The sequence below is a fragment of the Charadrius vociferus genome, unplaced genomic scaffold (genome assembly GCF_000708025.1).
Source record: "Charadrius vociferus isolate BGI_N301 unplaced genomic scaffold, ASM70802v2 scaffold1, whole genome shotgun sequence".
NCBI classification, from domain to species: Eukaryota; Metazoa; Chordata; class Aves; order Charadriiformes; family Charadriidae; genus Charadrius; species Charadrius vociferus.
In genome coordinates, this window is record NW_009647680.1 from 3,094,649 (window position 1) to 3,111,926 (window position 17,278).

The following is a 17,278-nucleotide window of genomic DNA, read 5'->3' on the forward strand; positions in this document are numbered from 1 at the left end:
CATTGACTTCAACAGACATACTAATGGAAAAAAGTATTCTCCAACTCGAGCTGGGGCAGCTGAGTGTGACCGTAATTTACATCACTCTCCAGCCTAAAATTGGCTTTTAACTGTGCAACTAATTCCACATTGACAAGCTCTGCGTCTCTGTCCTTGAAATTTTTTTGGTCCAAGAGCTTTCCCCAAAGCATTCACATTTTTCTGGCACTTTCATTTTGCATTACAAGTAAGAGCCACTTTACAAACCTGTTTTTGAGTTAATCCTGAACTTCCCTTTCTCATTCCCTGATCTGATGAGATAGGCAATCTCAGCATTAGTGCCAATGTCTTGGCTTGTAGCAAAAACAGAAAGGACTTCAGTGCCAGGTGAGGTGTCTTCGGGTACTGTAACAAGGTAATCTCTTCTTTCAAACACAGGGGGGTTGTCATTAATATCCAGCACTGTAATGGTAACGGTGGCAAATGAGGACAAGGTCAGCACAATGCTCTGATCTGAGGCCTTTACACTGATGTTATAGGAAGACTGAAGCTCTCTATCAAGTGGATGCTCCAAAATAATGATTCCTGATGTCCGGTCAACTGAGAAGTAACCATCAGCGGAGTCTGCCAGGGAATAGGTAACTTTTCTGTTCACACCTGAAAGAGAAGTAGATGTGAAAATGATGAAGTGAAATAAAAAAAAAACCCCACAAGCTCTTCCCATCTAACGGAAACCCTAAACAAAATCTGCTGTCACACCCATCATTTCCAATGGGCGTGGAGCATAGGGAGGTAGGAGCACCCGCAGGTATAGTATTGGGAGATCAGGACATGCTCTTCTCACGTGTCAAATCCCCATGGATAAGTTAAGTTCCTTCCCTCATCATGATACTTTTTTAAAAGATCACTTTGCAGAACTGCTGTGTAATGAAACTTGAAAGCGGAATCCAGATATGGTCCTTGCCCAGAAAAGCTTACAATTGAATTAGATGAGACAGGCAGAATGCTGAAATTGGAAATGTCTCCGAGCACATCTTGAAGGAATAGAATGTGCATAAGGGAAAAATAAACCCATAAAAATACATCAGGTGGCACAGAATGTACTTGCTACCAGTGCTGCCTTGATTCCACTGTTGAGCAGCAAAATATTATCATAAGATGATACCTGTTAGACAAAAGCTGCATCAAAGAACTCCTGCCAGAATCTGGACACTTCAGAAAGGGAAGTCCCTCACTCCCCCAATTAGAGAGCAAAAATATAGCTGTACAGAAGATATACGGTGTTTTTCAAATCCTGCCTGTATTTCCCAACACATAACACCTACCCACCTGGCTGCTGAATATGCAGATCTGCGCTAAGGTTGTTGTCAGTAATAAGGCCTGAGGGGAAGGTACTGACTTAGTTACTTGCTGCACTACAGTGGGATAGCCATTTCAAATCTAATTAAAAGTGAACACAGATACAACCTAATTCAACTCCCCTGATGCTGGTTGATTTTGTGATTTGGTCCTGACTGCTGCACTAAGAGATTATAACTAAAACACAAAGATCCACTAAAATGGAGAGTCTCGGTTGTTAACATCTCTCACTCGAGCATTTGCTGCCCTTTCTGTCGGAGAACAGACTTTACAAGCCTGACATTAATCAGAGCTTAAACAAGAGCTACCAATCCCTTCTAGGCATATTTTGTTAATTTAAAATTTGTGACAGTACTATTCTGCTTTCCAGCAGCAAAGCATTGTAGAAATGTCTGATCAAAAGCAGCCCAAATCACATTTGTTTTCTGCTTGACGTAGCAGGAGTAGAGCATCCACACAAGGGGGAGCTGGGAGACTCTTTCTTCAATCACACGCACGTAAAAACTAGAGCAACTACAAAGTCCCAGACCCTGCTTGCAGAGCGTTAGGAATTACTATTTGGCCTCTTTGGGGAATAAAGTTTTTATTCAGTGCTTGAGACACCAGAGTATATTTCAAACATTCAAACGTCTTTAAAATAGGGAAAAGTTTAAATGGTAATATGGCAATGAACCTTTTTTTTTTTTTTTTTTTTTTTAAAAAAAATCACAGCAGAACCTTTCTATTTAGCATGGGACCAGAAATGTGAAAAACACAGAGAGGCCCTCCTTCAGCAAAACAGGCAGGGCAGCTGAGGAGGTGGCTCCTGTCCCACAGATGAGGAACTGAGCACAGCCCGTGAACCAGTCGGAGACTCCTTCATGTGTTGAAACACCTCAACCCTGAATACCCTACAGCCTGCTGGAGACCATGCTCATCTCTTCACTTAGCCTCTGTATATCTGTATCCAAATGCTCTATCAGCTGGCAATCAGCCAAACCAACAAAAGTGAAAAAGGGGTAAAACCCTCCGGAAAGTGGAAGGTTTTGAGGGTCTGAATGGCTGGAGGTGTGTCTACATTTCCAGCAGGGGAGGATCTCCTTCTGCTAGAAATCCTTCTTGAACTTCCACTTACAAAGAGGGACAGACCTGACCAGAAAAATTAATGAGCTAGTAATTAGAGCTGATCCCTGGGGATGTTGGAAAAGGGGATTTTGCCTGATTCAGAGCATGTAGCTGAACACCCAACCTACACATGAGTTTTAACTGTAAAGCTATTTAGTATTCCGTACTGGGTTCTCTTGATGTCTGCCAGTTTCCACATAGAATTAAATACTTCTCTGAAGAAGGGACCTTAACACATACATTCCACGCATATGTGTCTGTGACTGCAGGAGAGCCTTAGTCTGGTTTGGGTTTTTCTCTGGCACAAAACCCCTATTTCATACTCACTACATGATACCTTGGCACAAGACAGAAGATTCAGATACCATGGTCTTTAAAGGCATAAATAGCCAGACAAATGCCCTACCTATGACTTGTGTCGTGAAACACCCCAAACTTCATCAAGAATATCTTGCAAGAGAGAGCGGGGAGAGAAAGAATTTGGTGGATGTGACACCACGTAGCGTGAGTTTACATAGGAGAAGTGATAACTCTGGTGACCGCAATCTGATCAATACGTAATCAAACCACTCTCCTTGTATTCTGCTTCCTAAAGGATGTCCATTAATTAAAAAAATATGAATAATGTTTTTGGATAAGTGATTACTAGTGATCCTACAATGAAGACAGCTCAAACACACATTATGCTATTCTGGTTGCTAACTCTAATATAAGGGGGTCTTAGGCAGAAATGGAGAGAGTTACTTCTTCAAGGCATATGCTTTTATTTTTCCTTCCTGGAAAACAAAAGAGGAATACAGAAGTTCCAAGCATGTGGGTTATCTTGTACCAGTCTGGTTTGATGATGAGAACGTCTTATTTTTCCCATGGGACCTGCAGGAAAAGATCTTACAGGTGAAAATGCCATTTTATGCAAGGAGAAACAGAAGATCAGGGCAGAGGACCTGAGCTGGGACACTCACAGATACCAACCCTTGGTGGCTTTCAGTCTGCATGCAGAGGCAGAATAGAAGGAGAAATACAGAGACAGATGTCAGCTGCCTGCTGACCTTCTCCTACGGTGTTTTGTGGGGCTGGAGTTTAACACTTGCTTCTTGGGAGGAAAATGAAGTCAATGAAAAGGTGCGGCAGAAACAGCACTTTGAGGAAAGCATTGTGTTATATTGATAGCTGTTTCCACTCAACTGCCTGACCCGAGGCTGGAAACAAACTAGGCATGAGGCAAAGGTGAAGTAGGAAGTTATTTCTACTGAAATACAAAATGCTTTAGTCCAGGGGTACCATCTACGGAGAGAGACGCATCCACCAGTGTGTGTCATTGGCATCCCTGCAGTGGAGGCAATGGTAGATTCTGCTGTGTCCATAAAGGAGATGTTTTCTGTGGAAAAGAAACAACTGCTCCAACACCATGGTTCCTGCACTGGTAAAGACAGCAATCCTCCCACACTGCTTGCCCACAGCTGTTGGGGGATTAATATTTGCAAACTGCGTTGTGTCTATTCACTCACCCACTTAAACTTCTCAGATTTCTAAGGTGTCAATCATGAACATAAGCTATTTGAACATGGGAAGCTTTGCAGGAATTACTATTGCTATAAGAGGATTGCAGTACATTTTTTAAATAAAGGAATAAGCAAGCACATTTTCTATTTGGACTTGTATTAGCATACAATAGAATATTGCCCTTTGCCAAATCTCTGGTGTGAAGAGCTTGTACAACGTACAGCCGTCTAGTACCTCAAATGCCATCCTTCAAAAAGTTTTTTTTTCTTGTTTTCTTCTGTACTAAACCAAAGGGGCATGCACTGAATGTCACACAATGACATCTTCTATGTCATTACTACTTTAAGTAGCACCATGGAAATAAAATAATATCTCCTTATAATTCAGGAGTATCAAATTCTTCTTTGTCTAACTCATAGAATCATAGAATCATTTAGGTTGGAAAGGACCTTTAAGATCACCGAGTCCAACTGTTAACCTAACCCTGCCATAACCACCACTAAACCATGTTCCTCAGCACCACACCTACATGACTTTTAAATACCTCCAGGGATGGTGATTCCACCACTTCCCTGGACAGCATGATCCAATGTTTGATAACCCTCTCGGTGAAGAATTTTTTCCTAATATCCAACCTAAACCTCCCCTGGCGTAACTTGAGGCTGTTTCCTCTTGTCCTATTGCTTGTCACTCAGGAGAAGAGATCAACCCCCACCTTGCTACACCCTCTTTTCAGGTAGTTGTAGAGAGCGATAAGGTTTCCCCTCAGCCTCTTTTTCTCCAGGCTGAATAACCCCAGTTCCCTCAGCCGCTCCTCAGAAGACTTCTGCTCCAGACCCCTCACCAGCTTTGTAGCCCTTCTCTGGACACGCTCCAGCACCTCAATGTCCCTCCTGTAGTGAGGGGCCCAAAACTGAACACAGTACTTGAGGTGCAGCTCAATTGAAAATGGTGGAGTTACAACACGGCTTGATCCACACCGACACCAATTAAAAGACTGAGCATTAACACAACGGGTGCAATCCCCACATGGCACAGAGTTGCTGCAGTGGGCATTACCTGCTGACTGTGTCACACACAAACTGAAATTTATGTAAAGACCATACATAGTGTGTTTCTCCTTTCTGTTTTCATCTGTCACCCTGAACTCATTATTTAATGTGTTTCCCTAAGTATAGCTAGCCTACTCGTTCTTGTTTATCTCTGGGAAATAATGCTTAACTTTGTCATCTGCTCATTTTAATTTAAAAAACTTATGGAAAGAAAAATAATGGCAAGCATTAAAAATAAACAAACAAGAAGTAAAACATAAAGCTGTCCAGAAAGAGAACTGTAAAAAAAGTTATTTATCAATTTAGGAGTCATTTGCAAACATCGTATCTGATTATTGTGGTTCCTCTTGCCTCTGTCTTTCATGGCGTGACTATTAACACTGGCATGTTCACATGGCCTTTCTTGATTACCCGAATGTTAACCACACCAATTACTGTAAGTTAAAAGTCCACAACTTCATTAAAGCAAACTAGACAAAAGACGAATACTAAACCAGATTTTATAATACGCTACTCCATCATTTTGAGATGAAAGTGAAGAATCTTGCCAGAAGTACCTTGCTGAACTGCAGAAGAATATATAGCCTTTATAGAAAACAAAACCAAATTAAGCAGAAAAGTTGGCCAAGTTCAATCCATAACACCGCTACCAATGCAGGCGTTCATTGCTTTGTCCCTTTTCTGTGGCGAAACGATACCCTTAACCCCCAAGTCCTTTACGCACACCAGTGCTCCAGCGAAGTCACGATACCACGGGATGAAAGCAGGGCCAAAGAGGACAGAGATGGAAATAACCAACCCCTTACTGAAGGGAAATATTGGACAGAAATGGCAGGCGTAAGCTTTTAGTGGTATGATACCTTCCATGGGTGTCTGAAACCCTGCTTTTCGTTTCAGCTGGGTCGGCTGTTGTGCTTTTTTTGGTGAGAAGATGAGATCTGGATGGTTGGCTCACCCTGCCTCTCTTTTCTAGCGGAGATTTATGTAGCCCAGGGTACAGGCTTACATGACTTCACACAAATACTTGTTTCACTCAGTGCTCCTGAGCGATTCACTCCCTCGTGCTGATCAGGCATAAGCTCGATTACTTTTATGAAGTGGGGGAGACCATTTTGGATACACCTGATTTAGGGTGACACACTGCAGCTGACAGCATTGGGCAGTACAGCCTGAAGCAATGGAATGCACATGTAGAGAAATATATATAAAAAAATGTAAGTATGTATGCATATATATACACAGACACACACATACATATATATGTTTCAGTGATCCAGTTTAAATACAGGGCTTATTCAGTCAACATAATCCAAGAGATATAAGTCTCTTTGTCTAGTTCTTTGCCTCCATCTTGTTAACAATGTCTTGGAAATCTCAAAACCTAAAGAAATTAATAGAAATGACAGAGTATAGAGAGCAGGAATCTTGTGAGGTCATCTAATTGATCCCTGCACAAAGAAAGGATGGATGCAATTTATCCCCAAACACAGGCCCATCCTTTGATCATGAACTTGCTTAACCTCCTTAGATAACACAACCCAATGCCTCACTTTTCTTACAACTAAAAATCTTGTTCTGACTTATTGCTGAGATTGAATAAAAATAATAAAAGATGAGGGGGAAAAGAAAGAACAAAGGTTGACTTCCTTCCTCAGAGCTACTTGTTTGATATCTGAAGACTGTTATACTTTATCATCTCAGCTCTCTTTCCCCCTTTTCAACTCTTTTAATATTTCCTGGTAGCACACATTTTCCAGACCTATGATCTTTCTTGTAAATCTCCAGGTAGCCCACATCTTCCTGGAAGTGCTGTACCCAAAACCCAACACAGCCTTTCAGGCCAGGATTTGCCAATGCAAAGTAAATAGAAAGAACTACTGTTTTCCAGCATTGCTCTTGTTTACCGTTCTCATTAAACTATTTGCCTTTTCACACCAGTATGAAAGTGTAAACATACACTTAGCCTGTGATTCACCATCATACAGCTGCTTCTCTGCAGTTCTGTTGCCCAGTCAGCCATTACCCAGACAATACTGGTGCACTTTGTTATTCTTACCGAAACACGGGATTTCACATTTATCTTGATGACTTGCACTGTATTTTTCCATACCGCTTTTCCAACTGTTAAATCCCACAACTACGACTTTGACACTACCCAGGGTACTGCGGTCCCATTCTGCTTTCTGACATCCAGCAATACAGAGCCTATGCCTACTTACTCATTCAGGACTGAAAATAAGAGCAATGCTGCACCCAGTACCTTTCTTAACTTATCCCTCCAGTGTAACAGTCATTACAAACTCACCTGATGACAGTTTCATGTAGACCATGTTTCCCCAGCTTGCTTGTAAAAACATCATGTCAAAAACCTCACTAAACCTAAGCCATACCACCCATAATATTTCTTTCTATATAACCTCTTTGCATGTTGCAGAAGGAAACGAGGTTGGTTTGATGAGTTCTGCTTGCTGAACACAAACCAGCTCTTCGCAATCTTGATACACATGTACTCATTATTTTAATGCAAGTTGGGTGATTAAGTTCCCCTGCCTACCTATCTGCAGCTTTAAAAATCCGGCCCTTTGAAAGGTTCAACATCAGGGTCATATAGACTGACTATTTACAGGACGAGCTCTCCCGAGTGACGAGGCATGGGGAGCAAAACAAGCAGTATGAAGTAGGGCTTGTTTAGGCAGAAACCTAAGCTTTCTATCATAATACCCACACATCTTGTTTGTCTGCCTCCTAACACTAGGTAAATCTAAACTCCACAGAGCCTGACTTTTATTTTTTATTGGCAATTTTTAAGGGGCCCAGTGTGTTGTATCTCTACGTTCCTAGAACTCCTTCTGCCTTTATTAAGAAGGCAAAAGCGAGGTTTCCTCCTGAACTTGGCCCTGGAGGTGTCCTCTGGACTGGCCAGCCCACTCGGGGATGTGGGGCATTGCCCTCCCATTCTTCTTATGGAACAAAAGTGTGATGGTAAGGACCCCTTTCCAGGAGGGAGAAGTACAAAAGCACATTGCAGTAGCCTATTACTTCTCATTGAATCAGCCCTGGGGAACAGAGCCCAGAACCCAATCGCCCCTCAGGGTACAGAGCAATGCTCACTCCTGCCTTTTTTTTTTTTTCGACTCTGGCTGATTCCTGAACCGTTTTTCAAAATAGTTTCAGTGACAGTGGAAAGGACCCCCTACTTCAACTACAACCCCTTACTTATGCAATGCTATTTTGAATAGCTGCAGAAAAAGGAATTAATAATTCAGATCTTCCAGATCGTGCACTACTGCACTAACCCCTGGACTATTTTAAAATTCAGTGAGGCAAAGATGTGGATAAAGATATTGGAAGCTCCATGTATGTTTTGAAGAGAATGAGCCATCCTCTGGAAAGTATCGTTATATTTATTTTACAAACAGACAATATCCAGAAATATCATCTAGTTAGTGCTGGCTTCACTGCCAAAGTTAGCTACCTATTAGTTGTTGAATGTTAGCAAATCTCCTGTCCTATTATCTCTGTTATTCTTATTCCTGTTTCAATCCTTGTTTTCTTCTTTTTCAGATCCTGAATGCCTCAAAAGTTTCTAGATCCATTTTAAGGGACCTGCCCAACGTAAACAAATGTGCAAATTAGAGGTTTGCTGTATACTGGCTTTGCCAGCAAATGTCAAAATCGATATCTACTTCAGCATTTTTATTTTTTTGTTACTTGCCATTATACATAATTCAGAGAACTGCTGTTTAATCAAGTTGCGACAGTCTTGCGCTCCTCTCTGACCCTTCTGCAATCTCACCTGGCAGCACTTTACCCTTCTCCAAGCCCAGCTGTGTGGCCAAGCTGTGTGTCCAACAGGCTCAGTTGCCCTAATTCCTTCAAGAGTAAAGCCTGCTATTGATAAGGTTGAAGACTTTACTCATTACTTCCATGCACGTGTTCTTAAAAAGCACTGACCCACCGAATAACCTAATGGAGTGTTTCTTTTCTGTGCTGTGCTCACCAGCACTTCGATGCCACTTTCTACAAACAAGTGATAAGCTCCAGAGAACTACCTACGTTCCTCAGTTGTTATTTCTGATAGCTATTTCATTTTTATTGTTTCAATGGTTTCTTCATTTTTCTCATTGACTCAAGGAGAGAACAAGAAGAAAAAGAAAATATAATATGCTTGCTTCACCACCCTCCTGGTAGATAGACTCCAGACTGGACTGATTGAAACCCAAAGGAGCAGATATATATCTTCCCTGGAAAAGATATTTCTTATTTCCTATGCACCTGCCTTATGAATGCATACAGTAAGGGGTTTGGGATTTTTTTTTTTTTTTGACAAACGAAGTCTTTATTGAAACATCAAAACTCACTGAGACCAAACCTTGCTGGGAAGTATCAGTTTTGTCATAGATTTCTTTGAAACCCAAGATAAAACTTTCCACCAGAAGCTGAAAGAAAATGGCACTTCATCCCCCAGTTCATCAGGTTCCCCAGCTGCTCACCAGGCAGATAATGGGCCACAGTTTGGTCCCCTTACTTCCTGGTGGAGAAGGTCGGGGTTAGGGAGCAGATGTCTCCTAGTGAGAAGGTCAAACAGTTGCCCCAGAAGGGCTCAGTCACTTCTGCTGCAGCTCTTCCATTTTGTTGAAGAGGTGCATAATTAGTTCCCCACACCGAGAACCAGACTGATTAGAGACTTGATTGATTTAAAGTCTCCACACTAAACACGAATGCACTAATTAGACGACTACAGAATCCTTTCCACAAATCTTGGTTCAAATAATATTTAACTCTATACAACTCTAAGAAACACAACCAAATTCAACCACAATTGACCTGTAAAATCTGGCTGTATAAACTCTGTGGGAGAGCCTGAAGTCTTATCCTGGCTCCCTGAATTAAGCTTTAAACACCCATTTTTTGCCTCACACTCACCTAAGTACCAAAGCTTCAAATACAGAGAACAAAGAACAGAAAACCAGGATCATCATTCAAATCTCTCTGTCACCAAAGTACTTGGATGTTTTTTTTGGAACTGACAAATAAACCTCAGAGTGTTCTGCATTCTGTTGTGAGGCTACAAGCCCTGCAGAAGCTGGAGCACGTCTGCAACTCCAGGCATCCTATGCACAAATCTGAGAAAATGCTTTGAAAAAAGTAGCACACTGCTTATTATTTTTCTGGGTTGCATTACTGAATCCTATTAAATGTGCTATTAGATATGGGAAGATATTTTCTCAAACTACACTTTTCCTGCAGAATCTCATCTGCCATTGATCCTTCTTCTTTGAATTATCTCCAGCTTGAGCAGAACTGGCAGTCAGAGAGGGCATCAGTGTGGGTTTGCTGCCTGCCGGCACTGCTCTGCCAGGTCATGGTGAGGATGTTATGCCTTTGTCTGTATGCACAGTGCAGGTCTCTGGTTATTCCCAGAGGGACTCTGGGTTACCCACGCTGCACAGAACTCAGGGAATAACTCCATCCTTGGGGTTATCCAAAAGCCATTTGGACACAGTCCTAGACAACCTGCTGGAGGTGTCCCTGCTTGAGCAGGGTGGTTGGAAAAGATAAACTTCCAGAGGTTCAATCCAACTTCAACCATTCTGTGACTGCGTGCACCCTGCAGCATGATACCTGTCCATCCACAAGGCCAGGAGACACGTTTCTAGCAAGGCCCGTCCAAAGTGCTTCACTTCTGACTTGCCACCATGCACAACCCTGTGGTCCTTACCTTCAGCCCACAGCGAGGGCCCTTCCTGACTCATTTGCTGTTTGCACATGCTACAAAAATGGGGCAGGGCAACACAGGGTCATTCTTGCTGGGAAGTGGACCTTGATCTGAGACAAATACAAGGCATGGACAAAACCATGTCAAGGAATAGTGCAGCTGGCAAAGGAGGCCTGCCTGGCTGGCCAAGGGAGTGGGTGTGGGCCTTTGCTGTTTGAGCTGTGACTGCTGTTCAAGGGACAACCAGATCAGTCTGAATTGTGTTTCTGAGAAACCCCTAGATTTGGCTAACCAGACCATGACCTGAGCACCAGCTGGCTCCTCGCAGGCTGTGTGTCACCACTCCTCCTGTGCAATGTACTTGTACGGGCCCCGGGGCTGGAGAAGGGGCACGGGGGTGAGGGACAGCTGAAGACAGAGCAGGGAGGTCTGTGCACTGCAGGGAGCAATTTGCAACCAAATAAAGGCCCCTCCTGTCGATTTTTAATGTGTGTACATGCCTTTGTTTTCCTCCACATTGGCTGCATGCAATACAAGGTGCTGGCTCCAAGACAACCCAGTCCATATATACTGGTTGGTTGTGCAGTGAATGGGGAAGAACCTCCACCAGCCACGGGTTTGGCTGTGGGGTAAAGCAGAGGCTGGAAGGCAGTGGTGTCAGGCAAGACAGGGCTGGCTGAAACGGTCATTCCCATTTTGAATGAAATTCAAACCCCGTCTTCATCATAAACCCAGAGAAAAATCAATAGGTCAGTGAAATCACTAAACTGACGACAAATGTAGGTGGTGTGGAACTGCCAGTGCCCCACTGGTGATGAAGAGGACTGCAGAAGGACAGATGATGCACTGTTCATATTTAGCACAGTAAGTGCTTCTGCCTTCTGTAGGCTGCACCATCAATCAGCATGGAAACGGGCCTGAGTGTGGAGGTCATTTGCAAGGCAAAGCAGCTGAAATTGAGGCAGGACCTACATCGCTTAAAGCACTTCTGAGCTTGGACCATGTTGTCTTTCATTCTTGTATTCTGCAAGCCAGGCCGCAACACTGGAGGCAAGCAGAAAACTTGAGCAGCCCTGGAAATGAGTATGCACCTGCAGCTCAGGTAGCAGTTTGGGCTACAGGTTTATTTTAACATTTATCAATTTTTTAATGTCATGCTTGCCACAAATTCCCATGTAGGTTTTCTCTGTGTTGCTGCTCTAGCCTGACCTTAATTCCTTTGAAACAGGCTGATACTGTAGTTGTGTGATGGGTTTGCTCAGATAATTACACCTCAACATCCACTGCAACTCTTCTTGTGCCTTAATTTGAACAGAATAGAGTAATTTGGCACTTTGATTTGAAAACAGTGGGAGATGGAAAATCCACTGCACTCTGTGAACTTCTCTAAAAATCTGTAAACCCAGCATTTCTCTTTTGTTTCTTAGTTTGCACATTTCCAAACCATATGATAGTGAGTTAGTAGGAAATATTATCTTGTGGAAATTTTAAGAATTTCCAGTGGAAGCAGAATAGGAAAAAGAATTGTCTTATATTAAAGTTACTAATATGTTTTAACAAAGGGATGTATGTATACCCTTTTTTTCAAGCAATCTTTTGATTTAAGACACCTAGCTACACGGAGAGGTTATTGAAAATGAACTTGCATGCTACTAGAGTTAAGCGCGTGATAGCTAAAGCCATTTTCTTCTGTTGAATACTGTGAAGAAAAATCATATCTCTCCTTCAGTGTGTCCAGCTGGTACAGCTAGTTTCTAAGCATGTATCCAAATTATAAATATGTTAAACAACAATTTATGTTCCAATCCTGAAATTTCCCAGGATGTTATGAGCTTAGGAACGTTAAGAGATATCAAAGGCACAAGGCAGATATAACACTATTTTCCTATTAACTGGAAATTGTCTTAATTATCCAATAGTGTCTGGCCACAATATTTTCAGTTTTATGTTAAATTGTGTTTAGTTGCTGACCACAAATTGACTTCTCTCAAGTTTTATTTCAATGGCCTCTATACTGATACTCCTATCCTTACAGTATACGGCTCTTTAAAGCCCAAAGCAGAACTGGCACATTCTAAGACTGATCGTAAGATGGTTTCTGTTTGTTAAAAATTGATTTGTATGATGATTACTGGCTCGACTAATGTTTTCTGGATAATGCTCCACAAAACCCTATAGGGATGACCCATCAGGAATACCAGTAATACATTTTTTCTTTGTGCTGGGAACATTATACTACCTGAACTCATTCTTTATGGAATGAGTGATTTTAGACGAGACTAATAGAGCAGTAATTAATATAAAAATTAAAACAAAATTAATATAAAATCCAATTTTAGAGACCAGAGCCACTTTTATATGATACGGTGTCTTGTTTGATTTTCAGATCTAATCATTAAGGAAGTACATAGCCCCTTCTAATTCATCACATGCATCCCTCCCTTTAACTTATCTAGTTTCAGAAGGAAGATGTAGCAATTAGCTCTTTTTTTTTCATTGCTAACCATCTTATTATTTGAAGTTGGTGCTAGCAAGAACATTTATTGACAACTTTTTATTCTAATTCTTTCTGTCTCCCCTCTGTCCTTGAATTTCATCTCACCTATGAGAAAAACGGTAATTAAGGCAACAGTGGAAAACAACAACACTGGGTCTTCAGACTGTTCAGTACTTTACTACCAGTAATTGGTGTTTCACTGCAGGACAGTATCATAATTTTAATGTGATTTTTCAACTGAAGCATATAATGCAGCTCTTCATAGACACATTAATGAATGCTTATTGCTCCTTTACTGATTCCTGTATATTTACATTATCAGCCTTAGTAACAACTGAGACTTCCAGCATGCACTGTACTTCAAAAAAAAAAAAAAGATTTTAACATGAAATACTTTTTCATTCAATGAAAGGTCTGCTTTTTATGTGAAGCTACTCAGGCCACAGTTTTTACAAAACATCTCCAAAACCACAGGAAGTAAAAATAAACTATGGGATTTATTTATTCCAACTGAAGTGAATGAGCTAAAAAAAAATCTGATACTCGGTAGGTTTTACCACTGTGTTATGCAAAAAAAATCTTTCAATATTTATAATTGGACCCAGATTTCAAGGTTAAGGTCCTCATATAATAAACTATTACACTTCAAAAGAATGCACAGTTAAATAACCAGAACATTTATAATGTACATTCACAGTCTACAACAATAGTTTTATGCCACAGTAACCAGCTGGAACAAATGGGAGTTATAGCAGTATAAAACCCTAGAAAAGCTGTGATTAATCAGGTATAGGTCCCTATGGCACGTAACTATATTATTTGCATAAATAGAGGCAGGTGTATTCAAAATCACGCTCAAGAAAAGAGGTAAGACCGCTGAAGGAAGACAGTTGGAATTTACCCCCAAAAGTATCATTTACCTCTAAGCATAGCTATCACCGATCAAGAGAATGAAAGACTACATGCTTCTGTGGCTGCAGCCATGGTTTTATGTTTGTAACATTATGTCAAGCTCAGCCATGAGCGTTTTGACGTAAAGAAATAGAAGAGAGAAAAACGGGGAGGATGCAGAAGCAAAAGGAGGAAAGAATGAGGAAAGGCAGCAATAGAAAAATTAATCTGTATTGCAATTCCACCGACACACAAAGTTTTCCTGAACATTAATTATTGTTTGTAGCGTTACTCACTTACCAACATCAGGATCAGTGGCTTGGACTCTTGTTAACAAAGCTTTAGTGGCTGTATTCTCATAGACGCACGCAGTGTAGTGATCAGAGGAAAACACTGGTGGATTATCATTAACGTCTTCTAAAATGAGATGGATTTCTGATTGGCAAAACCTGCCACCACCATCAGTAGCTCGGGCAACCAAGTTGTACACAGGGATTTTCTCTCGGTCAAGAGGGGCCAAGGACTTCAGCTCACCTAATTGATTAAAAGCAGCAGCCATCATTACTCCTGTAGCAACATCACCAATTCTAGATAGTGTGAGTATCTCAAAAACATGTATTTCACAGGAGCAGGAAAGAGAAAAAAAGTCAACCTTGCTTACTCCAATGAATGGATTAAAAACTCACAGCAGCGTCACCTCTCCCTGCTCTTTATCCAACAAAGCGAGGATCCAATATGAGTGCAGGGAGGACAAGCCACTCATGGTGGCCTTCAACAGCCTACAACTTCACTCATATGAACACCACTGCGTTTTTCCAAGTCCGTCTCTCTGTTACTCTCAAGATTTATAGACTCCTAGACACAGAAACACATTCTGAATCTGATGACAGTAGTCGTAACGAACTCTAAAGTTATCTAACGGCTACTGTTCAAAAATAACATCAACATCCCCTGCTTCTCCCCACAAAGCAATCTTCAACCAGCTCTGAATTCCCGTAGAACCCTCCGGCATCTAGTTTGAAATAAACTTCTTATTCTCATACAGAGGTGGGTATCACAACAAACATTAACAGTAACAAAAAGTCAGCTTATTCGGACTGTGAGAGCTTTACTGATGATCCATTTTCCACTGCACAGATAAACAGCTGCCAAACATTGCCACATCAGCAATCAGCCACTACTAGTTGGAAGACAAGGTTTGGGTTAATTTTGTAAAGGGTGTAATCTACAGTTAAATACAAAATTTGTTCTTGAAGAGGTCAATACTTCCCCTTCCACACACTGCATAGGTCTCCAAAGACCTCTTCTGTCAGTAACGCTATGGCAATAGCGGGCGCTGCCTCCTGCTAGTCAGGCAGAGGAAACAGAAGGAAGGACTTAGTCTATCATTATGGAAACCAAATTCCCAAGAATAACAGAGGGGTGGGATTTTTATTCATGGGAAAATGGTTTTATTTAGCTTTACTTCATAATAACCATAAAATCTAGATCTTTGCAGAGATCAGTATCTTTTTCCAGACCAACTGCCAAATGTACAAGACCTCTGTAACATTCCACTATGACCACAAATTCATTGCTGATATCCTTTCTCCTCAAAAATCTATGTATAAAAGGAATGTCTTTTTTACAGGGTTTAAATACCAATATATCTAGACCAAGGTGGAAGAAGTGAAGTCCAAAGGTGAAAGAGGATCCTGTTGGCATCTTCTCCTCTTCTGTATCAAAAAGACTGTAGGACAGGCACATGTTGGACAGGCAGGTGATCTGAGACAGCCAGTATGGCTTCACCAAGGGCAAGTCTTGCCTGACCAACCTAGTGGCCTTCTATGATGGAGTGGCTCTATCAGTGGACAAGGGAAGAGTTACGTCTATCTGCACTTCTGTAAGGCCTTTGACATGGTCCCCCCCAACATGCTTCTCTCTAAATTGGAGAGATATGGATTTGACGGGTGGACTGTTTGGTGGATGAGGAATTGCGTGGATGGCCGCATCCAGATGTTAGTGGTCAACGGCTCAATGCCCAGTTGGAGATTAGTGATGAGTGGTGTCCCCAGGGGGTCTGTACTGGGACCAGTACTGTTTAATATCTTCATAAATGACATAGTGGGATTGAGTGTACCCTCAGCAAATTTGCAGATGACACCAAGCTGAGTGGTGCGGTTGACATGCCTGAGGGACGGGATGCTATCCAGAAGGACCTGGACAAGCTTGAGAGGTGGGCCCATGTGAACCTCATGAGGTTCAACAAGGCCAAGTACAAGGTCCTGCACCTGGGTCTGGGCAATCCCTGGAATAAATACAGGCTGGGGGATGAAGGGATTGAGAGCAGCCCTGCTGAGAAGGACTTGAGGGTACTGGGGGTGAAAAGCTGGACATAAGCTGACAATATGCACTCGTAGCCTAGGTGGCCAACTTTATCCTGGGCTGCATCAAAAGATGTATGGGCAGCAGGTCGAGGGAGGTGATTCTGCCCCTCTGCTTTGCTCTCGTGGAACGCCACCTAGAGTACTGCATCCAGCTCTGGAGCCCTCAACACAGGAAAGACATGGACTTCTTGCAGTGGGTCCATAGGAGGGCCACGAAGATGATCAGAGGGCTGGAACATCTCTCCTATGAAGACAGGCTGAGAGAGGTGGGGTTGTTCAGCCTTGAGAAGAGAAGGCTTCAGGGAGACCTTATTGCAGCCTTTCAGTAATTAATTAAAGGCAGCTTTTAAGAAAGATGGAGATAAACCTTTTAGCAGGGCCTGTTGTGATAGGACAAAGGGTAATGATTTTAAATTAAAAGAGGGAAGATTTAGACTAGATATAAGGAAGAAATTTTTTACGCTGAGGGTGGTGAAACACTGGCACAGGTTGCCCAGAGAGGTGGTAGATGCCCCATCCCTGGAAACATTCAAGGTCAGGTTGGACAGGGCTCTGAGCAACATGGTCTAGTTGAAGAAGTCCCTGCTCATTACCAGTGGGTTTGACTAGATGACCTTTAAATGTCCCTTCCGACTCAAACTATTCTATGATATGTGTCTGACCTAACTTGAGGTCTGGCAGGGAAACGAGAAGGTCGGTATCCACTGTTCTGATTACAACATTCAACCTGTCCAACAAAGATGTCCTTCCTTCTCCTTCCTACCACTGCCACTGCTGAAGTGGTCATCCATGGCTGGCCTAACTGAAA

At 42.0% G+C, this 17,278-nt stretch overlaps 1 protein-coding gene across 1 annotated transcript in view; it reads right to left on the minus strand.

Moving 5' to 3' along the window:
• The window catches only part of FAT3 (FAT atypical cadherin 3), a 359,185-nt gene that overhangs the window by 50,069 nt on the left and 291,838 nt on the right, over positions 1–17,278 (minus strand). The window contains exons 13-14 of the mRNA XM_009881183.1: positions 14,405–14,638; positions 247–636 (exon numbers count right to left, since the gene is read on the minus strand). Of these exons, the coding sequence (XP_009879485.1) occupies positions 247–636; positions 14,405–14,638 (624 nt within the window). The remainder of the gene's footprint in view (positions 1–246; positions 637–14,404; positions 14,639–17,278) is intronic.